A 26198-nucleotide genomic window follows, 5' to 3' on the forward strand; every position below is an offset into this window, starting at 1 on the left:
GCCTTTCCTATACAACGAGGCATATGCAGGGACCCCCGGGGAGAGGGTCTCCCCTCCAGGCACAGACTAGAGACTGACCTGCTTAACTCCCTCAAGGATGCTGCAGCATCAGGTGCCTTCATGCCTCCAGCCAGCCTACTACTGCTTCTCCTTCTCTGCATGCTCAGGTCCCAGTCTAACTGGTCTGCATATGTTTTCACCATTACCATCTCAAGGCCCATCAACCTCCCCCCCCCCCGCCCTGTCCTTTATTTTCCTTATTTTGACATTCAGCCCAAATAAGTACTCTGTGGGGCTCAAAAGCTTCCACCTCACATGCAAAGCCATGGCTGGTTCTTAAAAAAAAAAGTATTGGTGTTTGGTCCTCTCTAGAAATGGGGGAGGGGAGATGATCCTGGGAAAAATTCATTCTTCAGCCACTTGGAAAGGAGGATAGGGCAGCTGAGAGTTTTTGCTAGTAGATTTATCCGTCTCTTCCCCCAGCTGAAAGCCCCACTGGAACTAACAAGTTTTACAAGGGGGGGGGGGAGAGAAAATAGCTTCCTACAACATCATATAGAAACCAGCAAAGGAAGAGGAGTTATTTGGGGGCAAAGAAATGACACCAAATCACAGAGAGTCACCAGAACTCCAAGGTTCCAAGGTTTATGTCCAGTTCCATCAGAATGGCAGCCAGGCAGAAAGAAAGAAAGAGAAGAGATGGAGAGAGCAGATTCTCTAATTGTTACAGACCCCCTTGCTTACAAAAACTAAGCATTTTACATTCACCAGTGGGCTGTTTGGTCAGGGATCAAGGAAGACTGGGTTGTGGGGAGGCAACTGGGTCGACAGAGAGGGTCTTGGGTTGCCGTGAAAGGGGACACCAAGGGCACATGCTCTCGTTACCTTCCATAGACATGGGCTCCAGGATCCCGAACTGTTTGAGGACTGCGATGAAGAGGATAATGACCACCGCCATGGCGCAAAGTTCCATCCCCTGGATCGCCATTGCCAGCCAGCGTCCCACGATGGGCAGCACAGCTCTGGGGGCATGCGACTCGCACCCCGCAGGGCCAGCTTAGCTCTCTTGGGAACCAGAGTGATCAGGAGCCGGAGCAGTCTGTCTGCAGCAGAGCAGAGCAGAGCAGGTCCTTCCTTCCCTCTGCAGGTTCACATCTTCCAGTCCTCCGGTTGGCAGGGGTGAGGATGGGCAAAAGCCTCCTTCAGGCTCGCCCCATTGGGATGGTGCAGGGCAGGGGGAATGTGAACGAGGAGGAGGGGGAGGGACGGGGGAGAGGTAAGGTGGTGGGGGTGACGGCCGGCACCCAAGAGGGGCTTGTCGCTGCTTTGGATCATGAAGGAAAAAACCAAGCCTCTAAAAGTTTCAAAACTTGGAGGGCAAAAGTTCCCCGGCAGCTGCTGCAGCAAGTTCCCGGTGTGATTCTGGCTGCTTCTTCTCAGAGGCAGAGAATGTCATTGTTGTGAAGTCTCCTGATCTCGGCCAGTTAAGGAAGCGGGCACATGCTCCGTCCAGCACAGGCGGCAGGGGTCAGCCAGAGTTTCTGAGGGGCATCCCCCACGCCCTGCAATGCACCCTTGATGGAGAGGAGAGCATTCCCAGGCTGCTGGCATCTCAGCTGTCTGCAATGCCATTGGCTGCAAGGGCAGCTATAAAATATCAGCCCCCACCCTGAGGAGGGAGGAGGAGGGCTGGGAGTCTCTCTCTCCGGGCTCATCTGGCAGGGAAGTCCAGGATGCAGGAGAGAAGGATCACCATGACGACAAAGCTGTGGTCCAGCCTCATCTCCAAGGAGCAAGCTGATCAGCAGAAGCATTAGTGATGTTTTTACACAAACTAGTGGTTTGTTTTGGACAGTTTGCTGCTGCTGCTGCTGCTTCTCTCTTTCAAACTCTCAGTGTTTGCAAGAGCAGAGAAGGAGGCAGCCCCGCTGGTAAGCTAACAGCTGGCACTCTCTGGCACTGTTATGTTACTATGTGATATGTTAAGCTACAAGTCTTGTTTTTTATGCTGCTTTTTTGGCTGAAAAGACCTCCAGAGTGGTGCACCAAAATAAAACAATACAATACCGTTTCCTTTCAAATGTTCCAGCCCCTAAGAGTTATGGGCCCATCCATACCTTGGCTTAATAGCTGCTCCACACTTTCTTATCCCTAAATCCAGAGATTTCCTATGCAATCAATGCAGTTCTCCTATTTGGATTTTCTAACACCGGGAGTCTTTGGATTCAGGGAAGAGAAAGTGTGGGACAGTAGTAGGTGGAGAATCCCACATGGCTAAGGGGGAATTAAAGGAGGCAAAAGGGGGTCACAATCCACATTAAACCCATGGTATGTATGGGGCATGAGTGACCCTGACCATGTGCAATGAGCCTTTCCCTGAAGGGAACATTTTGGCTTCAGTTTTAAGAGAAAAAGGAGACTGGAAGGCAATATGTTTTTGAGCATGTGGAGAAAAAGTACTTTTCCATCCTACCCCCAAAAAGTATAAAGACAAAGTGCCTTTGAGTGCATGCAGACATCAGTGGACTGCAGTAGTATTCTGAGTTGCAGGATGAATTGTACTACTTTAGAACATTGTTAATGCTCCCCCTTTATTTAAAAACTAATCCCCGTAAGAACAGTCATTGCAGGAAGTTGCTCGATCTAGAAAATTTCTCCCCGATCAACGGAAGTCTAGTGTCCACATCAAGGGAAGGAATAGTGCCACTCTAGTCTACCTTGGTCATGCCCCACCTGGAGTCCTGTGCCCAGTTCTGTATGCCACAGTTGAAGAAGGATATTGACAAGCTAGAATGTGTGCAGAGGAGGACAACATAGATGATCAAGAATCTGGAAGCCAAGCCTAATGGGGAACAGTGCATGTTTAGCCTGGAGAAGAGAAGACTGAGAGGTGATGTGATGGCCATCTTCAAATATCTAAATGGCAGTCACATGGAAGTTGGAGCAAGCTTGTTTCCTCTCCTCCAGAGGGTAGGGCCCAAACCAATGGATTCAAATGACGAGGAATGAGATTCTGATTTAACATCAGGAATAACTTTCTGACAGTAAGAGCTGTTTGACAGTGGAACCGACTCCATTGGGCAGGGGCAAAACTAGGCTTTATTTCACCTGGGACAAAGACCCAGTTTGGCACTCCCCACCCCCACATGCATTTGTGAGCCTCAGTGGTGCCATTCTGGAGGATTCACCCAGGGCAAAAGACTGGGATAGCTTCACCCCCTCCTAAGCTACGGCACTGCCCTCGGGAGGCGGTGGACTCTCCTTCCTTGGAGGTTTAGAAGCAGAGGATGGATGGCCATCTGTCATGGCCAGCTGTGATTTCTGCATTGCAGGGGGTAGGATTGGGTAAACCTTGGAGTCCCTTCCAACTCTCCAGTTCTCCAATTCTATGATTCTATATGTGAGCATTTCGCTCGCAGGGAGGTCTTATTTTTAGATGGGGCATGCATTAAAACAACACCTTCTACTGCTTCAGGATTCTATCACCTCACACTGCTGCATGCCCAGAGCAGACCACAATCAATTGATGCAGTGAAATAAAGAGACAGAAAAATAGACAGGGCCACCTCAAAAAACAGGTGGGGGAGATAGATTGCTTTGGAATGTTCCTCCATGCAAAACTCTAGCAACTCCCTACAAACAGACCATAAGTGATAAAGGTTCTAGCCTCACCCTTTGCCTCCTGTGCTGGCTATTTGCAGGAAGTTCTGCTTATGTTTCTCCAGCAATTCTATCATCTCAGCATCCCATCACTTAACCCTGCGGCATGTGTAGACAGACCCCTGCCTCATTTGCCCCTGTGGAAGTCTTTTGATTCAACATGGATTTTCATAGACTGCTTTGTGGATCTTTCAGAATTCTCCTTTCTTTCTGTAATTGTCCCCCTTTCTCTTGGTAAATTTTAGTGCACAGAATACAGCTCCTCCTCCTGTTTGCTGAATCACATACATTTTACAGCAATGGTTCCAATGAACCATCTGAAAACGGCTGAAGGTCCTGGAGGATCACTTAATGATTTTTGTGTCTCTTCGACATTTGTAATGCACTGTGCTAGATGCTGTCTAATTTTTAATTGCTTCTTTTCTTTCCCATATAATTCAATTTGTAATATAATAAAATGCAATGTAAGAAATAAAAAATGCAATATAAATACAATTAATAATGAACACGAATCTTTAACATGATGGAAGTGCCGTCTCCTGCCTTCAATCACAATTTTCAGACATGCTGTGGACCACATGAATGAAGCTCATGGACCAAAGGTGGTCTGCAGACCAGTTTGTGAACCTCTGAGTTACACAGCAATCCTATACATCTACTCAGACGTGGTATGTCCATTGAGAAGTAAGTCCATTGCGTTTAATGGGATTTATTCTCAATTAGTGCACTAAAGGACTGTAACTTTAGTTGCTCAAAAATTGTGGAGGGTTGAACCTTGCCCCCATTTCAAACATATTAAGACGTTATTTTTATTTTATTTTAAAATGAAAATAGGTGGCACAAACACCTCAGCAAAAATGCCAGATTGTACTTAAGCATCAGTTTGACAGATCCACCCCTCCCCACCCTCATTTAAGCATCCTGCTTTCACTGCTCACAAGGAAAGGTGTAAAAAAACTCAATTATTCATGCCAGGAAGAATAGGGAACTTTGATTTATGTCTTGTGGCTTAGAAGGTTTGTGCCCCTTATCTATTTCTATGTTGCAGTGGTTTTTTAATTATTCATTTTAAGTGCTGAATGACTGAGTGGAAGGTAAGCTTGTTCCTAACCTCTGTGATGGGACAAATCACAATGCAGAAGAGCAATTTGCTGAACAGACACCATAAACCCAACTCATTTAACCCCCCTCCTCCAAAAATAAATAAAAAATAAAATTTAAAAAATCCTTCCACAAAAGCAGGAATTATGAAATCATGTGACAGGTAGTTCCACAGGATAGCATTACAGCACAAAATAAAGTACAGTGGTACCTCGGGTTACAGACGCTTCAGGTTACAGACTCCGCTAACCCAGAAATAGTACCTCGGGTTAAGAACTTTGCTTCAGGATGAGAACAGAAATCGTGCAAAGGCGGCGCAGCAGCAGCGGGAGGCCCCATTAGCTCAAGTGGTGTCTCAGGTTAAGAACAGTTTCAGATTAAGAACGGACCTCCAGAACGAATTAAGTTCTTAACCCGAGGTACCACTGTATTCATGTCCTTTACGTCTCATGCTGGCTGGGAAGGCAAGAGAGGAGAGGGGCTATAGTTCAGAGCACCTGCTCCTCACGAAGAAGGTACAACCAACTCACCAAAAGGATCGGGAAGATGAAGACAGCACAGACTTTGGGGAGCTGCTGTCAAGAAATACCAGACTAGATAGACCAACAGCCTGACCTGACATAAGGCAGCAGCTACTGAAGGAACTATATTCTTACAAACCTCCCAAAGCATTTACTGTACACAAATACTCATACTGTGAAAGGGTCTTTAAAAAATGTTTTGCAAATGTCCTTCTTTATAAATCATACACTTTACTATACTATACTGCACTGTACAGTTTCTGCTTATTATCTGACTGTCCTAAAAAGGATTGGTCCAAGATAGACATTTGGCCACCCAAGAGGTTGCAGTGCACAATCCCAGGATCCTTTGCAACATCAGCAGAGATCAGTGGGCAAAACTCTTAGATTAGATCACATCCTGTTTTACTGGCAACTCTAAAAATGGTTCCACTCCAGCTCTCGAAAAACTAGGACTAGCCTTCCCTATCCTGGTGCTCTCTAGACATTTTGGACCATGATATGCATCAGCCCCAGCAAGCATGGCTGCATCTGATGGAGTTGTAGTTCAAAACACCTGGAGGGCACCAGGCTGAAAAATCTGGTTGTCAGGGGTTTAAGGCCGGGTTATCAGAAAGGCTCTCTTTTCCCATGTGAACCCACCCACTTCTTAAGATCACCACCAGAGGCCTTCTTACATGTTTTGACTATCCCTGAGGTTAGTTAGTTTGGGACAAAGTTGGGTGAAGGTGTTCTTAGTAATCAAGTTCAGGCTGCCTACACCTCAGCATACACCCCCCCACACACACAATCCTGGGAACTGTAGTTTGCTAAGGGTGTTGGGAATTGTAGCTTTGCGAGGAGTAAACTACAGTTCTCAGGATTTTTGTGGGGTGTGTTTTAAATATATGGTGTGCATTGAATTTTTAAACTTTTTGTTGCTTTATTGTTGATGTCAGCATTTTTGGACTATTTTTAGGAAAAGTAGTGCATGGATTTCAAAATTAATAAATCTATGTCTTCCAAATTGCAAATATGCGCTGGATTATGGAGAAAGCTAGAGAGTTCCAGAAAAAATCTATTTCATTGCTTCATTGACTATGCAGAAGCATTTGACTGTGTCGACCACAGCAAACTATGGCAAGTTCTTAAAGAAATGGGAGTGCCTGATCACCTCATCTGTCTCCTGAGAAATCTCTATGTGGGACAAGAAGCTACAGTTAGAACTGGATATGGAACAACTGATTGGTTCAAAATTGGGAAAGGAGTACGACAAGGTTGTATATTGTCTCCCTACTTATTTAACTTATATGCAGAATTCATCATGCGAAAGGCTGGACTGGATGAACCCCAAGCCGGAATTAAGATTGCCGGAAGAAATATAAACAACCTCAGATATGCTGATGACACAACCTTGATGGCAGAAAATGAGGAGGAATTAAAGAACCTTTTAATGAGGGTGAAAGAGGAGAGCGCAAAATATGGTCTGAAGCTCAACATCAAAAAAACCAAAATCATGGCCACTGGTCCCATCACCTCCTGGCAAATAGAAGGGGAAGAAATGGAGGCAGTGAGAGATTTTACTTTATTGGATTCCATGATCACTGCAGATGGTGACAGCAGTCACGAAATCAAAAGATGCCTGCTTCTTGGGAGAAAAGCAGTGACAAACCTAGGCAGCATCTTAAAAAGCAGAGACATCACCTTGCCGACAAAGCTCCATATAGTTAAAGGTATGGTTTTCCCAGTAGTGATGTATGGAAGTGAGAGCTGGACCTTAAAGAAGGCTGATCACCAAAGGATTGATGTTTTTGAATTATGGTGCTGGAGGAGACTCTTGAGAGTCTCATGGACTGCAAGAAGATCAAACCTATCCATTCTGAAGGAAATCAGCCCTGAGTGCTCACTGAAGGACAGATAGTGAAGCTGAGGCTCCAATACTTTGGCCACCTCATGAGAAGAGAAGAATCCTTGGAAAAGACCCTGATGTTGGGAAAGATTGAGGGCACTAGGAGAAGGGGACGGCAGAGGACGAGATGGTTGGACAGTGTTCTCGAAGCTACGAACATGAGTTTGACCAAACTGCGGGAGGCAGTGGAAGACAGGAGTGCCTGGTGTGCTCTGGTCCATGGGGTCATGAAGAGTCGGACACAACTAAACGACTAAACAACAACAACAACCAAGCTGTATGTAAGATCCGCCGTTAATGGGCAACTCATTGGCCCAATTCCAGTCACTAAAGGGGTTAAGCAAGGCTGCATTCTAGCCCCGGCCTTATTTAACCTATATATCAACGACTTGATTAAATGTCTGACATCCCCAGAATTTCATGCCCCCAATTTGGCTGCAAAACTAATCTCAGCGCTCCTATATGCGGATGACGTGGTTCTCCTATCACGAACAAAAATAGGCCTAAAAAGGTTGCTAGGAGAATTTTCAGCATACTGCAGGAGAGAGCAGTTGGTGGTTAACTACCAGAAAACTAAAGTTATGGTTTTCGCAAGGAAACACAGGCCACATAGCTGGAGAATGGATAACCAGCCAATTGAACAGGTTAAAGCCTTCAAATATCTGGGCATTGTCTTTCAGTCAACGGGGTCATGGGTCGCACACCAAAAATGTGCCAGAGAAAAAGCATCTCAAAGCGCCAAGATATTGTCCCGCTTTTTTTATACAAAGGGTGGCAAGTACATCCCAGCAGCCATAGAAGTTTTTCAAGCAAAACCCTTGGCGCAGCTACTACTGTATATGGGGCCCAAATCTGGACGGGGATGCATTGTAGTTTCCTTGAAATGGTCCAATCCAAATTTTTAAGACAAATATTTGCCGCCCCTCCATGTGTACCAAACGCAGCACTACGTCTTGAGGCCAGTCTCCCATCCGTGGAAACACGGATCTGGCAAAGAACTCTTAATTATTGGCTCTGTCTAAACTTAAATCCATCTGGGCTACTGCCCTTAGTAATACGGGATGCCCATAAAAGTGTGTGGCTTAAAACTGTGCACCACAAACTTCTTTCATGTGGTCTTCATGCACAGCATCTATTAACGATGGGCCTCTCTAAAGCAAAAAGTTAAATAGATCAGTGTCTGAAGGACATTGAGCTACAAAACGATTTGGCCACAACAAAGAAATTCTGTGCATGGTTAGCGTATCTGCCCCCCTTCGCACTTTGATGCCTGGACATCATATCTGTATAATCCAACTATTCCGAAATATAGACGTTCCTTTACGTTGGCAAGATTGGATGTGTTACCTTCTGCTGTGCTTGAAGGCCGATATCAAAAAATCCCAATAGAGAATTGACTCTGCCCCTGTGGAGATGGTAACTTGGAGATAGTGTCACATGTTCTTCTGGCCTGCTCCCTTTACAAAGACCTGAGGAATGAGATTATCACCCCACTCCTTCTTACCACTCCAGGTCGTTCACCAGCGGCCACATTGTTTTTCATTTTATCTGACCAGAATATCCAGACAACAGAGAAGGTTCCCAGATTCATTGAGAGAGACTAAGGGCCACAATCTGAATGATAATTCTGCCTACTTGATTAGCCTTTTTATTTAGGGCTTATATTTTTATATTTGATGAGAGTATCCTGTTTCTCATATTTTAAGACATACCCATAAAATAAGCCATAGCAGGATTTTTAAGCATTCAAGGAATATAAGCCATACCCCGAAAATAAGACATAGTGATAGGCACAGCAGCAATGCCGCCCACGGCAGGAGGAGGAGGAGGGAAAAAATAAGACCCCCCCCTGAAAATAAGCCATAGTGTTGTTGTTTTTAGGAAAAATAAATATAAGACGGTGTCTTATTTTTGGAGAAACACGGTATCTTATCACCCCTACTTACCATCTCAGGCCTCTCACTTGTGGCCAAATTGACTTTCCTTTTATCAGAGCAGAATATAAAGATATAGAAAAGGCTGTCAGACTTTGAGAGGGCAATGAGATCGAGGGCCACTATTCAAATGATTATTCTGCCTATTTAGGGTTCCTGTCTGGTTCTATTTGTGTATTTGTATGTCTGCTTATCTGATTGGCCTTTTTACCTAGTGTTTTTACTTGTTTTATTTGTATTCTTTGATGCTATGGCCTGTCGGCTATGCAAATAAACTTTGATTTGAAAATCTCATTCCTTTTTGCCTCTCCCATTTGTTTCTTTCCTCTTGAGAACTGCACTTTGGCTGGGAAAGGAGTAGCAGAAAAAGGCTTGACTAGTTTCTGCATAAATGCTGCTCTATAAACAAGACATTGATCCTTATTTCTCTCAATGTAAAATATTAAAGATGCTTAAATGGATAAAAGCTTTAGACCTGAATTCTTTCCAATACGTGGTGCATTAGGAGCCACTGGCCAGTCAGTGTAATGGATGGCACCTAATAGCTTGCTGGGTGACCTGCCTGCTAGACCCCCACCCACCACCCACCCTGCAAAAAAGCCCTCCTTGCTTGGATCAAAGCCCAAGAGCAGGCATCCCCAAACTGCGGCCCTCCAGATGTTTTGGCCTACAACTCCCATGATCCCTAGCTAACAGGACCAGTGGTCGGGGAAGATGGGAATTGTAGTCCAAAACATCTGGAGGGCCGAAGTTTGGGGATGCCTGCCCAAGAGGAACCCACCGTAAGGTCCTTTGATAATAATGAGTGATAGGCAGGGCTGGGTTTATTAGGAGGCAGCATGAGGTAGCCTCATCAGGCAGATGCTGTTGGGCAGTGTGGAAGGATGTTTGCATTTTGACAGATAATGGATACCAGGGTCCTTAAAATCTATTAAAATCTGTCTGATTCCAGCAGGTTCTCCCTTGGCATGAACTGCCCATTTCTGGCAAGCTCCGCCCACAGCAGTGGCATAGCATGGGGGGCTTTGGGCCCTGGGCGTGCTTTTTTGAGGGAGCATGCCCCATGACAGGGTCCCTCACCAGAGTCTGAATTGGCCCCACATGGCCAGCCACAGAAGAAGAAGAAGAGGAAGAGAAGAGTTTGGATTTGATATCCCGCTTTATCATTACCCGAAGAAGTCTCAAAGCGGCTAACAATCTCCTTTCCCCTCCTCCCCCACAACAGACACCCTGTGAGGTGGGTGGGGCTGAGAGACTTCAGAGAAGTGTGACTAGCCCAAGGTCACCCAGCAGCTCCATGTGGAGGAGTGGAGACACGAACCCGGTTCCCCAGATTACGAGTCTACCACTCTTAACCACTACACCACGCAGAGGGTCAGCCTTGGCCCAGGAGAGCAGCGAGCTCTCCATGCCCCCCTCAGTCTGCCTTAAGATCTTCTTCTTTGGCACCACAGCTGCCCTTTTAAGATTTCCCAAGGCTCCCTGCCCAATATTGCCCAGATTTTAAGATGGAATTTCACCATGCTGGTAGATTTTATTGTAACTTTTGGTAACAGAAATTTTATCTGGAAAATGGCAGCTCAATGAAGCACAATGAAGCTGATACAATAAACTGGTATCAAATACATTTAGCACAGCACAGCAAATACTTCTTCACACTGAACATAGCTAATGTAAAGATGGTCACCAACTTGGATGGCTTTAAAAAGGGATGAAACAGATTAATGGAGGCTAAGGCTTCAATGCCTACCAACAATGACGGCTATGTACGATCTCAAGTGTTGGAAGTATTATGCCTATGTCTACAGAATTACAGGAGGAGAGTGTGCGTGAATTTGCTTGTGGGCTTCCCAATGGGGGAAATGGTTGGCCACTGTGAGATCAGAATCCTGGAGTGGATCCATCAGGCTCTTCTTCTAAGTCCCAGGGTTCAATCTATGGCGTCTCCAGGTTGGGTCCGGAATGCACCCTATTTGAAACCCTGGCAGCCAGCATGGACATTGCTGAGATATGTGGATCCAGTCAAAGAAGCTTAATGATCATTTCTGGCCTAGGAAATCTGTGAGCAGAGACAACAGTGGGTTGCAGGTGAGGATGTCCTTGCTACTGGGGAGAATTCATCCTGCTCTCCGTCTGTCTCCAGGTCCTGTTGTCAAGACACCCACCCACAAACCCTTCACCTACAACAACAGACTCAACAAGGGAAAGGTGAGATGGAAATGAAGACTGGAGCCTCTGGCCCAAGATAAGCAATATGATGGAGGTGGCTGGTTTTGCTGAACTATGGTCTCTGTTCCATTAGAAAGGAAGTGAAGAGAGAGACAGACAAACACACACAGAGAGAGAGATTGAGAAATGGACGTGCTTGCCTTCATTTCTCCTCCCTCAACGTCACATCTCTGCCCCCACTCCTCCGGTGCTGAACGATGCTTTACTTCACCACAGTTGCTGGCAAATGCACAACCTTGTGGCCACAGGTCAGACTGGCACGCAGCTCAAGCAGGCCACAGGGCAGCAGGCGGCGGCCAACGACCCACCAGGAATCTCCTTTTGTTTGCTCAGCTCAGCTCATTCATTCAGGTCACTTGCAGTAGACATGCTTATTGATATGCACAAAGCTTGCTGGGAGACGAAACAATGTCAGCTATGTATTGAGCATTCATTCTGATTGGTTTGCAGGGAAGATACTGTATATTCCTGCTTATAAGACTACTTTTTAACCCAGGAAAATCTTTTCAAAAGTCAGGGGTCATCTTATATGCCAGGTCGAATTTCTTATACGGCAAGTATATCCCAAACTCTATATTTTAACTGGAAAAGTTGGGGGTCTTCTTATATGCCCAGTCGTCTTATATGGTAGATGAAGTTGCACCACACTTCTCAGGGCATACTCTTGTCACTTCCCCTGTTGTAAAAAAAAATCCAGGGTGGGTTGTTTTTTTTTAAGCTGGGGGAGAAGTGGGTTTGTTGTGTAAAAACGTCAGATCAGCTTTAATTGCACAACCTGAATATGTGAATCCCACCGGGAAGTAGTGACAGTGACGGGAGCTCTCATGCAGTCAGGTTTTAATTGTTTCCAGCCTATGGCCATGACAATATAAATGGAAATGAAAGAGAGAGCCCACATTGCTTTGGGCAGGGTATAAGGGGCCCCTCCAGAGGTCTTTTTCATTTGCCACTCATGATGATTCGCACTCATGGTTACCAGAGCAGCTATGGGTGATCCTGCCTTCAATACTCTGGGAGGGACTTGTTTCCCAAAAAGCTTCCTGATGAAGCACTGTAACTTTTCATGCCACAAATGCTTGGTGTACTTTTTGTCGTGTTTTTGCTGTGCAGGAAAGTCCTTCCATAAGGCAGAAATACAGTAACATTCAGAAAGCGTAACAGAACAACCAATAAAGCAGAATTATGTGCGGATAGTTCAGTATAAATCTACCACTATTGTACTATTGCTGCGTCAATCACATCCATGGAAAATAGAGGCTGGCCCTAATTCTCAGGGCAAAAGGCTGGAAGATTTCCCTCAAAGATCCACAAGGCAGAAATTATCCTGGACGGATGGACGGGGACGGGGACGGACGGACACACACACACACACACCACCCGTGAGCCAGCCCACTTCCAGCATGGCTCCTCTGTGAGCAGGGAGGCATAAGCTCTTAGGCAAGGGAAGCTATAAAATGGGGCTACATGATACAATAACACTTCCCCCCCCCGACTGTTTACCACTTTGTGAGGCGATTGTCCTAAAAAGCAGTATAGAAGTTTTATAAACCAACCAACAAACAAACCACAATTTATTCAAATTAAGAACTGTCACGGTCTGGTCGGCGAGAGGTAGCAGGCCTGCCTGAGGACGTCAGGACCGGGGGCAAGATGGTGGTGTGGAAGCAGGAACAGGGTCCGGATGGTGCAGGGCTGAGGGTCCAGCAGCAGGCAGTCGCAGGGTCAAGGAACTGAAGGTCGGGAAGCAGGGCGTCACGGAGGCGAGGGCCCGAGGTTCAAGGAGCAAGGCGGAGATGAAGGTCTGGGGGTCGAGGAGCAAGGCGTCGGCAAGGCGAAGGTCCAAGGGTCGAGGAGCAAGGTGAAGGTCCAAGGAGCAAGGAGCAAGGCAAAGGATCAGGGAACAGGAGGCCATATGCAACAAGGCAGGGATCGCGTTGCTGTGGCAAAGAGCTGAAGGGAAACGCTGAGCTTTTATTCCTCCCAGCTCTTGCCACCAGGTGCAGTGAGTTATCAAGTGGCCTCACCTGAGTGGCCACTCCTTGCTTCTCCAGCACAAGCTGAGGCAGGCCCCGGTCCTGCAAAGCACTACAGGCCCCAGAGCCTGACTCCTGCCCATACTCCTGACAAGAACAAATCAATTTTCAGAACAGCCAAACATCAAAGCTTATTAAAATTGTAAAGTTCTCCAACTAATTTATATATATTTTTAATCCCCTTAACACTTGGCACTGTTTTCACTCCAAGAAGTAGTTCATATCTTTATTGTTGCTAGTACAGCTGCCTTTTTTTGAAAATTCTGAAATGAACAGAAGTATCTCTCCTTCAGTGAACTACATGAAGGGCAACAGAAAATACCGTGTACAATCACTTCAACTTGGCCTGGTCCACAAACACAAAGGTGGTAATCTCTTGACCGATCTAAGAATTTGCAGCTAGATATTATGTGGGTGTATTTAGAAATCTAAGCTGAGTAAATTCATATCAGACAGGGTGGAGAAAAGTTAGTTCTCCCAGATAGCCAACCCTTTTGCGGTTGGGTTTAACTTTAATATACCACACTGAGGACTTAGGGTTGTAGCCACAGTTAGTCCTACTCATAATAGACCTACTGAAGTTAATGGACCTGACGAGGTTAGATACATTAATTTCACTTGGACTACTGTGAGTATAATGTCATTAGCTACAAACTATAGAATTCTTTCTAATATTTATTACTTTTTGCACTAAGTATGTAACAACAAAACACAAAGAAAGCCTGGCCAAGTACAGAGGCAATTACACAAGCCATATTTGTGTGAAAATAAAATCATAGTACAGTATAAAAATACTTGACTTTTGATATTGTTCATTTTAGGAAAAGGCCACACCCCAGGAAACAGCTCCGACTAGCTGATGAAACCAGGTGAGGGTAGCTGATGTGTCTCAAAACCTCAGTGAGTTAGGGACTTGCCCTGCATGCAAAGAATGCAGACAGGCCCAAGAGTGGGTCCAACAGTCAAGAAAGCGGTCAAGAAACAGTCAAGAAAGCCTGCGCTGGAGAGGGAAGTGAGTGGCAGATGGGGCTATTAGGAAGGTAGTCCACCTGGGAGAAGGAAAACTCTGATCCTAAACCTCTGCTGCCTTGAAGCTATACCTATTCATAAGAAAGGCTTCAGGAGTAAACTCCAAGGAAAAATCTCTATCCGCTGCATTGTGAGACATCTTTGGAAGAAGAAAAGGCTAAGGGGTAAACCAGGCGTACAACTCCCATCATCCCTGACCACTGGTCCTGGTAGCTAGGGGTGATGGGAGTTGTAGTCTGGAGGGCCGAGTTTTCCTATGCCGAGTTTGCCTATGCCTGGGGTAAACCCTACACAAATCCAGAGTGGAGTCCTTAATACGGTTGGGTGGTGCCTTCTATGCCTCCTTCCGGCAACTCCTGCAGCCAAGCTGGTGCCAAATGGTACTTCTCTGCTTTCCTTTGGACCACATCAGTGAGGCTGAGATGAAGGCCTTGTCTGGATAGCCCAGGACCTTCATACACACTGCCCAAGCCTGTGCTCAGGCGTGTACAAAGGGGGGGGCGGAGGGCGGTCTGCCCCGGGTGCTGGAGAGGCTTCCTTCGCCTGTGCCCCAAAAAGTCACTTCCAAGCTTGCTAATGCAGCAAAAACCATGCAGGAGACACCAGTTAAGAGTTACCAGTCTCTGAAGCCATACCAGACACTGTGATTCTCCTACGGCAGGGGTGGCCAACTCCCAAGAGACTGCGATCTACTCACAGAGTTAAAAACTGGCAGTGATCTACCCCCTTTTGGGGGTTTCAGGTCAAAGTTGTTGAGTTCTTTTTATGGGCTGCAGGGCTAAAATGTTTAGCTTTTTTCTTCTCTTTTTCTTGGAGGTGAAATAAATTACCTGCTAAAGGGAGGGCAGGGGGTCGAAAGCTCGGCGGAGTGGAAAGGTTTTATTGTTTGTTATTGTATGGTTGTATGTTGTGAAAGTAAGAAAAAATTATTATTAAAAAATGTTTAGCTTTTTTAGGGGAGCCAAAGTTCTTGGGCTTCTTTGGGGGGAGCCAGTGATCTACCAGTGATCTACCACAGATGTCCAGTGATCTACGGGTAGATCACAATCTACCTGTTGGATGTGCCTGTCCTACGGTTTGACTTCACCCTCAGAGGCACACTCCATTGTGTCTTGAGACAGGATGGCAAAGGGGCAGAACCCCCCTACAACCACATTTATATAAATAAGTAAATCATGCCAAGCAACATTAAATGTGTCAGGATTTTCTTGCCTCTTTAATGCCATTTGATGAGTTCAAGGGAAGTAATAGTACCACTGTATTCTGCTCTGGTCAGACCTCACCTGGAGTATTGTGTCCAGTTCTGGGCACCACAGTTCAAGAAGGATACTGATAAGCTGGAACGTGTCCAGAAGAGGGCAACCAAAATGGTCAAAGGCCTGGAAACGATGCCTTATGAGGAACGGCTTAGGGAGCTGGGTATGTTTAGCCTGGAGAAGAGAAGGTTAAGGGGTGATATGATAACCATGTTCAAATATATAAAAGGATGTCATATAGAGGAGGGAGAAAGGTTGTTTTCTGCTGCTCCAGAGAAGCGGACACGGAGCAACGGATTCAAACTACAAGAAAGAAAATTCCACCTAAACATTAGGAAGAACTTCCTGACAGTAAGAGCTGTTCGGCAGTGGAATTTGCTGCCAAGGAGTGTGGTGGAGTCTCCTTCTTTGGAGGTCTTTAAGCAGAGGCTTGACAGCCATCTGTCAGGAATGCTTTGATGGTGTTTCCTGCTTGGCAGGGGGTTGGACTGGATGGCCCTTGTGGTCTCTTCCAACTCTATGATTCTATGATTCTATGATTCTATGATTCTAATTTTTGAACCAAAGTTTAATGCCCCAACCCTGACATCTGAGCAATGGATAGTTGTGCTGCTGTGATCAGAAATTTAAGTAACTCATTAGAGCTAACACAATTCTTCATGTATTCAAAGTCCATTTTGGCCTCTTTGGCAAAAATTACATCATGGAACTTATAGTAAGGAAGATCCTGAAACGATATTCCAGGGAAGACAGAGCAAGGGTGGAGTCAGGCCGTCAGTGTTTTGCAGGAGGAATCCAAATAACAGAACTTTAGGTTTACACAATTAAAATGAGTTAAGGCACTCTGTCGCTCTGGCAGAACAAATCCCCCCTTCAAAAAAGAAACCGGCAAAGAGGAGCATGCTAATTCCACCACCTGATAGGGCTGCTCTTCACCTGATGCACAGAACCTGGTTGTTTCCTTGCACCTGCAACCCCCCTAAACTCCTTTTCAATGAAGCTGTCACCTGTCACATGTGCAATGGCTGTGTCAAATGTGCACACCTCGGCTTAGGTTTTCAAACTGATTGGAAGCTGGTCTGAGGGGAAACACATCAAACGTATTTCTCAAGAAACTCTAGGATACATATGGATTGTCGCTTATCATGTCTTGTATACTCAGCTTCAAGCACTAGAGGCGGTAAATGCACAGTGTACACAGAGTGTGCATAGCCCCCCCCCCCACCTGGTCCTCTGCTGGATCATTGTTTGCAGCTGGGTCTTGTCCCTCCTCTGAAGTAGACCCCCAAGGAGAGAGCTGTCTGGCAGCCAAAAAGGTGTTCTTTTTGTACCTCTGAATGTCTTGTCATGTCTATAGCTGCCTTCACTCCTGAGACCCAGAGGTGGTGGTGGAGAATTGGACATTAAGGCAGAGTTCAGGAAGTGGAGCAGGGATCACTGCAGAGGCCGCCAGCCTCTTCTTCTGAGGAGGTCTCTCCAAGTACTGAGTCAGACAGAGTCCCGACAGTACCTCAGATTCCCAAGTGTTTGGAGCAGAAGGGGAAAGAGTTGTGGGGTTTCCCCATTAGCCCAGAGTCCCTGGAATTCTGCTCCCCCACCACCACTAGACCCCAAGCTTGATCCCATTAGGAGCTGAGATGGCCTGCCTACTGTGCTGCCTGTATCATAGACCTACACAGTCAACAGACACAGATAATATCCCAAACCTCTTACACTGGGAAGCCCAGAAAAGCTTTGAGCAACCTGCCCTTCACTGCCTTCTGAGAACAGCTGCAGAGATAAGTAAGGGTGGTGAACTGATCACTACGGAGCAGCGATGGCTGAGCCAGGGTGACCTGTGTACAGCTCCATTAATTAGCTGAACCCACTCCAAAAACTTCTCACTCCATGCAGCCCTGCCTGTCCTTCACCATTTCACCTTCCAGAGCAGCTTGAAATTCTGGCAGGACCCCGATGCACTTCTTCAAGTCCCACTTCCGCATTATAAAAAAATGTCATCCCAATAAGAGACCTTCAGTTGAGTGGTCCCCATCTTCCTGCTATGGTAACCAATAAGATCAGGACAGGAAACCTCAGGCCCAGAGGCTGAATGTGGCCCTCCAGAGCTCTCTTTCTGGCCCATGAGGCTCCCCATAGGCCAGTGATGGGAGCCCTGTGGCCCTCTGACTCCTTACTTGACTCCAACTCCCACCAGCTGAGGGCAATGGTCAAGGACAATGGGAGTTAAAGTTCAGCAACATCTCGAGGTCCACCGATCCCCCATCCTACCCCACTCCTGGCTTATGTTACCTCCATAGCCTACACCTTTCACTGCTCTGTGCTCTTCTTGGGTGCTTTTGCCTAGTTGAAGTGTGACTATGTCAATTCTTGCTTGGAGGAAAGATGGAAAAGGAATGTGCTGGAGCCTGCTGGATCAGGCCAGTGGCCCATCTAGCCCAGCATCCTGTTCTCACAACTGGATTCCTGTGGGAAACACACAAAGAGTGCTCTCCTGCCCTGTGGTTTCCAGCAACTGGCATTGAGAAGCATTTCTAACTGTGGAGGCAAAGCAGAGCCATCCTGGCTAATAGCCATTGGCAGCCTCCTCCTCCTCCATGAATCTGTCCAACCCTTTTTTTGAAGCCATCCAAGTTGGTGGCCATCACTGTCTCCTGTGGGAGCAAGTTCCATAGTTGAACTAGGTATATGCTGCATGTAGAACAGGCATAAGCAAACTCGGCCCGCCAGATGTTTTGGGACTACAACTCCCATCATCCCTGACCACAGGTCCTGTTAGCTAGGGATGATGTGAGTTGGAGTCCCAAAACATCAGGAGGGCCGAGTTTGCCTATGCATGATGTAGAACCTATGGCTTTTGTGTCGCGGGGGCATAACCACGGCCTGCTCACCGCTGGCATGTAACTCCTGAAAGGTTTCCCAAGCGGGATTGTGGCCCTCAGACTGAAACAATGATGCCCCACCCCTGATTAAGATCATCGAAGAGACTTGAGTTACATGACAATAAAAACATTAATCTTGAATTCATCCTGATTTGCTTGTGGGGCATTTTCTCCATCCTCACATAAATCATTGCCCTCAGAAAGGGCACTTGTGCATTACGGCACAGCAGAAAAATCACCACTCATCCCAGTTTTCAGTGCAGTTCCTTTTCACTTTCCTAATCACAAGAAGTCAGTTTCTTTTGAAATGTAGATTTTTTTGTGCTAGGCCAGGGCAACAGTCACTTCAATCCACTTTAGCGGCACAAAAAAAATCTTTCCCACGAAACAGTGATGGTCTGGAGGCTTAAATAGTACCTTAAATAGGCACATTTTTAACCCTCTCGCATCAGCAGACTGGTGACTCATTCAAACGGAGGAAGATACTTCAGGTAAGTGGAGGAGGGATGCAGCCAGCAGGATACCCGCAGATGGAGAGAGAAGGGACTTTCAGCCACCTGCCATATAATTTGAGCTCCCCCAGACCAGCAGTTAATGAACTACAAACACACCACCAGGGCATCTTCACTGCCATTTCACTTAGTGTGATACTTAACAATGAGCAGCAGAGGAAAGCAATGAGCAATGCAGTAAAACACATAAAGGAACCTCAGCTCCTGGCAATGGGCTCCTCCAGGTGATATGTTTACTCAGCATTTGCCCTGATCTGCTTGCACAAAGCTTATCTGCGTCTTCACTGAGCATTCATGCTCATTTGCTCAAGAGGTGTTTACATATCTTCTCATTAATCATTTGTTCATCCCATGCTCTTCCACACATTTTCTCATCACTTTCCTAACCACAAAAGACTAGGTTTTTTAAAAGAGAAAAGGTAGGATTTTTTTGCACTAGGGCAACAGGGTGATTCCATTGCTTTAATTGCACAAACTTAAATTTCTAGTATGAGCTTGAATCTCTCTTGCAAAATAGTGACATGCTGGAAGTAACTTGAGAAAGAGGCTGGGCCAAGAATCAATTGCACCCGGACTGCATTTGGGGATGAGGGTTATTCTTAGGGGGGGAATCAGCCTGGCCTGCTCCTATGCATTTACGTAGTAGCCACTTAATCTGCAGAAATCAGCAGCTGAAGCTTTTCATAGCCTGCAGATAATGATGGGTATCACATGTCAATTCCTGCAGAATAAACTGTGGCTGTGTACACATTACTCACTTAAAATGCCGCAAGGTTGGTTCTAGCCCCCCACTGCATTTCAAGTTGAATTTGCCACCCACCGTACACAAGCACAGGTCGAATGCTGTACACCAGTGGTTTTCAACCAGTCTGCCGTGGCACCCTGGGGTGCCTTGAATGATGGTCAGGGGTGTTGTGGGCATCACTGGCCTCTGTCCCTCTTTCCTTTCCTTCCCTCCCTCCTCTAATGCCCTCTTGCATCTCTGCCTCCCAAAAGGCTTGCACACTGCACAGCTGTTTGTTGCAGCAGCCCAGCCCCTGCCACTGTTGCCTCTCAAGGTAAGGTACTGGCCTCACATTCACCTTTGGCCAGTCTCTGCTGGGCCACTAAGAGAGGAGGCATCCTCTGCCCAGGCACCTCTCTTTGGGGAGGGAGAGCTGCTCGGAGACCAGGAGAGGTAGCAATGAACTCTTAGAGTTTAGTATCCAATTCTGATTGTTTCAGCTTTAAAAGAGCAACCAAAAACTTTTTCTAGGGATAAAAGCTTATGGAGGCCAGAATTAAGGCTCCATGTTGTGGACTAGAAAATCTGGCCAAATGCAAGATGTCAGCAGGAAAGGACATACTGTAGAAGCAAATGAAACTGCCTTATGCACTGTCAGGCCATTGGTTCGTCAGTGTTGTCTACATTCACTGGCAGCTCCAGGGTTTCAGGCAAGGGTCGTTCCCAGCCTGAATCGGAGAAAGTTTTTCAAAAGGCAGCTAGCTTGAGGTTTTCACTGTCTCTGTTGTTCACTGTCAGGTCTTCATTGCCTCTGCAAGTCCAGTTCCATTTCCTGGCCCATACCCTCCAAGGGTCCTGATTTAAGCCACCCTGGCTTCTGATCCTAATCCCGGATACCCCACTTTGGTGTGCTCTGGCCATGCCAGTGTGGGACCAAAAAATGGAAGGAAAACCTACCTTGCCCCCATGCGTCGCTGCTCTTCTTCCTCCTTCTGTCCCAGCCCTTCCAGAAGCCAGCTTCTGGAAACATGTCTACAGTGCTGGGAGAGGAGGAGGAGGAAGCAGGTGAAGAAAGGAGGGGGGAGGGTGAGCAGCATGCCCACAGATTGTTGTTTGTTCCGATTGAGTGCTAAAGAGTGGGTTTTCATGGCAAAGCTCCAAGGGGGGAAAGGACATTCAGACATGGAGCTTTAAAGCACAGACAACAGCCCTAGGACACTGAGCTTTTCAGTGTGGACCTGTGCCTGGAAAAAGCAGAGGAAAGTTAAGTGGGGAGAATCCCTCAGATGAGGCTGCCTGTTGTGCCCCTGGATAACTCATTGTACAGGTTTTACTTCCTTTCAGTTAAGGAGGTAGAGTACAGTATGGGCTCACATCAGGTCTATGCACAAAAGTTCTAGTGAGTCCAGGTTATTCTTACTCTTATATCAAGATGGGTTCTTTGGGTGGGGGTGAGAGGCACAATTCCTATTTTAACCCTGAAAAAGTGTCCCTTGGCTCTCAAATATCTGGGAAGCTCTGTCCTAAAGAGATGACATGGCTTGTGTTTTAAAGGACTGGAAGTATTTTATCTCAGCCTTCCTCCCAGTGTCTCTTTGGCCTCAAATCACCAGAAGAAGTTGCTGAAAGGTAGAAAAGATGTCCACAGTAGCAGCAGCAACAACAACCAAAGACACGGTGGTCTCCAGAAAACCCACTGCACCACCTATCCCTCCTCACCCATCAGTCACCAATCCCTACAAAAGTGGCTTAACGCAATTTGGTAGCAAGTTGCATGTTCGAGTGAAATTGGAGAAAGGTTTATTTCAGCCCTGTGGCATCTGATGTGCAGAGTCAGGGCCCTGGGCAGGACTCATCGGAGGTGGGGTGGCTAATGCAGTCAGAGAAAAAGACTGGGGTGGGCAGACACAGGGTGCAGGGCTGGTTGCGGTGGGGGCACGAGAGATGAGCAGAAGGAGGGATGGATAATGGAGCCAGGGAAGGATGGGCAGGGCGTGTGGAGCAGAGAGGGAACTCAGCTGGCTTTTTAAAGTTTGCGTTTCTACACAATTAGCAACATGAATTATTAAAGGGCCAGAAAGGAAAGAGGCTGTTTTTAATAAAGCATGAGTAAGCAGGTATTATTCCACTGTGGGAAGAGAAATCGAAGACAATCAATCAGCCCCTCATGTCTGTGCCAGTTTAATGGGCCCAGATATTTACTTGAGTTTACGGTTGTGTGTTTAGCTGTGTCCCTGGGACCGGGCCAAGCATGTACTTAACACGGGCGTTCAATAAACAGCACGGGCCAAAGTGGGGTTTCAGAATGGGGGGGGGGGCAGTGCAAGCAGCTTTGAATCTTCTACCACCACCTCCAGGCAAGAGCAACATTATTAAGAGTGTGCAGTTTTGTCCCCTCAAAAAAGCTCCCCCACCCCCAAAAGTTGCCTGAGGAAGAACCTTCTGGTTCTCCTTGAATTTCACTTATTTCAGCAGCTCCTTGAATTACTGCAAGAGACTTTGGTGTCAGAGGCTGAAAATCCAGAATGTGGCCCCCTTTGTGCCCCCTAGTTAGCATAGAGCACATGAGATGGAGCAGCTTTAAAGCGCCTTAACTGAAAGGAAGTAAAACCTATACAATGAGTCATCCAGGGGTGCTTGTGGTGGCATACACAGATTTCCCTCAGGTTAACCAATGAACTTTGTGGCTATTCATGGATTTCAACCCATCCATCCCTGATTTGCTGTGTAGCACTGCATGAGGGGGCACATGAAGAGAGCCACAATAGATTGCTCCAGAGTCCCATCCAGTCCTGTTTCCAAAACAGGCAGAGTAAACTACTGCTTTAAAAATATAAAGCTACCTCTGTATTACCTACATACAAGGCTGCTCAGACTCCAATGTGAGGCATCAGTACCTGTTACCAGTAGACTTGTGTCAATATTTGCACAAACAAAATTGCCTTTGAGTTGACATAACAGTGCAAATTAAATGCTGACAGGCCTTGTGGTGCCTTCTGCGACTGAAGCTGCACACACACCATACATTTAAAGCATCTTCCCCAAGAATCCTGGGAACTATAGTTTACTCAGCGCAGAGCTACACTTTCCAGCACCCTTAACAAACTATGGTTCCCATGATTATTTGGTGTGTGCACTTTGAGTGGTGCATATGTCAGACAGAAACCAGAGTTACTCAAGGACAGAAGGACATAGCCCAAAAGGTGGCAACCATGCACAAGGAGGCAAATGGAGAAGCCCTGGCCACAGCCTTATGCTTCAGCCCCCTTTGCTGAATAGGATATTATTTGGGGGATGGAGGCTAGTGCCATGTGGTGGTCTCCACAGGGTTCTGTCTTGGGCCCAGTCTTATTCAACATCTTTATCAATGACTTGGATGATGGGCTTGAGGGCATCCTGAGCAAGTTTGCAGATGACACCAAATTGAGAGGGGTGGCTAATACCCCAGAGGACAGGATCACACTTCAAAATGACCTTAACAGATTAGACAACTGGGCCAAAGCAAACCAGATGAATTTTAACAGGGAGAAATGTAAAGTACTACACTTGGGCAAAAGAAAGGTCTCTTCCAACTCTATGGTTCTATGATTCCAGCATCAGGAAGTGGAATACAACTCAGAATTATTTTATGCTGCCTCTGCTTTCATGTACAAACCACGCAAAATGAAAATGTGTGTAAGTTGTTTACTAGGGACCCTAAATGTCTGTGTTGAGAAACCAGTGGCAAGAAACTTTCCAACTGCACTTTCTAGGCTTTAAAGCACTGTGTCTGAATGCTTTTATCTTTTATTTTTTGCCCTGGCACTTTCCCTGTGAAAACCAGCTCTTTAATGCTGAATCAGAACAAACAGCAATTCGAGTTTCCCACAGATTGCCATTTGCTCCAATTCAGTGGTAAAAAATTTCATGGGTAAATTACTGGGGGTGGGAAGCATTCTCACATGGCACTTCAAAGCACAGACCTGCACAATGCAGCACAAAAGGAAGTCTGGATGTGCACTTTATGTAAACTCTAGATTGTGATGCAGCTCTACAAATCCTCTAACAGGGGCTGCCAGATGACAGCATTACATTTTTATACATATAGGAAGATATCCCCCCCTAGTCATATGACAGTTTATAAGGCTTTCCCAGAATTTAAACCCATCTCTGAGTGTAGTAGATGTGGGAAGGGACTTTGGTTCTGAAACTGCATTGATTTTGCTTTGCAAGCAGCCTTTGCTGGGAACTGGATGTTTGAAAAGTTTTCCCCCAGCCTCTGTTTGTGAGGCTTGCTCTCTCTCACTTCTCCTATGCCTCAATTTCTAAAGCAAGGAAAGACTTCTAGAACCACAGAACCAAAATGGCCATTGCAGCCACCAAACTGAAAAAAAGTGTTGGGGTGGAAATTTTTGCGTCATCTGTAAATGGCAGATTGAAGCAAGTCAGGGGGGGAAAGAACAGTGCTGATCACCAGCATCCCCAGGACATGATTTTTTTCTATTGATTACATTTTTTTCTCATCCTTCATTTGAGAAAGTCTCAGAGTAGTGTTTGAGCCTCCTTACAACCCCATGAGGAGAGCTGGGTTGGAAGAGAGAGAGAGGGAGTTTAGGGCTTCTCCAAACTGAAGCTGGCTGTATGTTTACAGCTCTTTGCAGTCACATTAAATTTGGGCAGTCCACATGACATTACCCTCAAATAACTATATTGATGCTTTCCCTCTATAAACTCACCATTGCAGGAAATTGGGCTCTAAACTGCTTCACTTGGGGTCACAGATTATTTGCTCTGGTGTTTTGGGGTGGATGGATCACATTCTGCTACTTCCCATTCCACACCCACTGCTTCCTCAAGGTTTTCATTTCTTTTCTGACTATGCTCATAACTATTTCCAGTGCACTCCTAAATGGAGGATTCCTCACCCATTTTTGATCTCTCAGATTTGCACGAAAACAGAAAACTGCGTTAGGAAATTTATAATTGCCTGACTGTGCTTTTGCGCATGTCTTGGGTTGGGAATTTTTTGTCTAAAAACCCCAAGGTGTGCATATAGCTATCCGCATGTGTGCCATGTCAGTACTTAATTAGCATTATAGAATCGACAAATTAGAAGACAGGGTCCAACATCTTGGGTTCCAAAACTGGGATGTGTCTCTTCGCCCCCCCCCCGTGCCCCCATGTGAGCTGCATGACCCATGTGGCATGTGTGGTCACGGAGCCCTAAAAGGTGGGCTTTTTCGGAGGCTGTGCTCAGAGTTTGGAAAGCTCTGCTGTAGACAATGTGCACTGCTTCCCCCTAGTGGAACAGGACAAGATTACAGGGGAGAGGTTTACTCTGGAATTGAGAAGTTGTCTCCCTCTCAGCAGGACATTGACATAAAACTGTCATCAAGTTGCTGCTGCTGCTGTTGATTACATTTTTATTCTGCCCCCCTCCCCCTCCCCTCAGAGGAGCCCAGGTCAGCAAACAATGAAACAATAAAAATAATACAAGAAATAAAAAACAACAACTGCAGTGCTGGGTGGGGTTGATGGGAGATGTTTTCCAAAACATCTGCACCATGCAGAATGCAAACCACATCCCCAGCTCAGTCAGTAGAGCATGAGACTCTCAATCTCAGGGGTGTAGGTTTGAGCCCCACGTTGGGCAAAAGATTCCTGCATTGCAGGGGGTTGGACTAGATGACCCACATGGTCCCTTCCAACTTTACAATTTTACTATCAGTCACAGGAAAACAAAAGAGAGATTTCAGAGTTCTGAACTGTTTTGTTTCAGGGAAGAGTGGGAGACTCCACCTTCTATCAGCTCTGGCCAGCATGGCCAATGGTCAGGGTTGATGAACCACCCAGGCCCCCATCCCTGTTTTTTAAGGGACTGAGGTCTATACTTCTCCGGGCCTCCTATTCCTCTCCTGTTCCATCAATTTCAACTGTGAAGCAAGTGACACAGGGAACCACTCTCCTGAAAAATGCATGAGTGCTAGGATAGGTCCCTGGAAGGAGGAGGAGGAGGAGGAGGAGGAGGAGGAGGAGGAGGAGGAGGAGGAGGAGGAGGAGGAGGAGGAGGAGGAGAGTGCACAAGGATTTCAGTGCCACGGTCACACTGGATCTCCTTGAGCCAAAATAATGCATTTCCAGTTAGACTCTCTCCCTCTTCTTCCTCTCCTCTTCCCTGTCCCCTGAAAAGATTGCCTTGCAAGCTCTTTAAGTGAGCACATACATAAAAGGGTGTTTTTAAAGCACAGCATGATAATGAAGATTTATGCGGAAATACATATGTTTGTAAAGAGTTTAGTAACTGCAGACATTAACTTTTTAGGGAGGGATTTCACACCCAATGTTTTCTCTCCCCCACGCAATGAGCATAGAAAGAACAGCTACTCACAAACATTTGCAGAAGTCTTTTTTTCTTCACCAGTGAGTAACCAAAGCAAATATCTGCAAATGTGG

General features: G+C 46.3%; 1 protein-coding gene across 4 annotated transcripts in view; it reads right to left on the minus strand.

Annotated features, from left to right (window-relative positions):
• The window catches only part of KCNIP3 (potassium voltage-gated channel interacting protein 3), a 106214-nt gene that overhangs the window by 38433 nt on the left and 41583 nt on the right, over positions 1-26198 (minus strand). The window contains exon 1 of one of the 4 annotated variants that reach the window (XM_035120096.2): positions 886-1224. The exons of the other annotated variants lie outside the window; for them this stretch is intronic. Coding sequence (XP_034975987.1) covers positions 886-988 — 103 coding nt within the window. The 5' untranslated portion in view covers positions 989-1224. Of the gene's footprint in view, positions 1-885; positions 1225-26198 lie in introns of those variants that run through there. 4 annotated transcript variants of the gene reach the window in all.

This window comes from Zootoca vivipara, chromosome 6, assembly GCF_963506605.1.
Source record: "Zootoca vivipara chromosome 6, rZooViv1.1, whole genome shotgun sequence".
In the NCBI taxonomy this organism is placed as follows: Eukaryota; Metazoa; Chordata; class Lepidosauria; order Squamata; family Lacertidae; genus Zootoca; species Zootoca vivipara.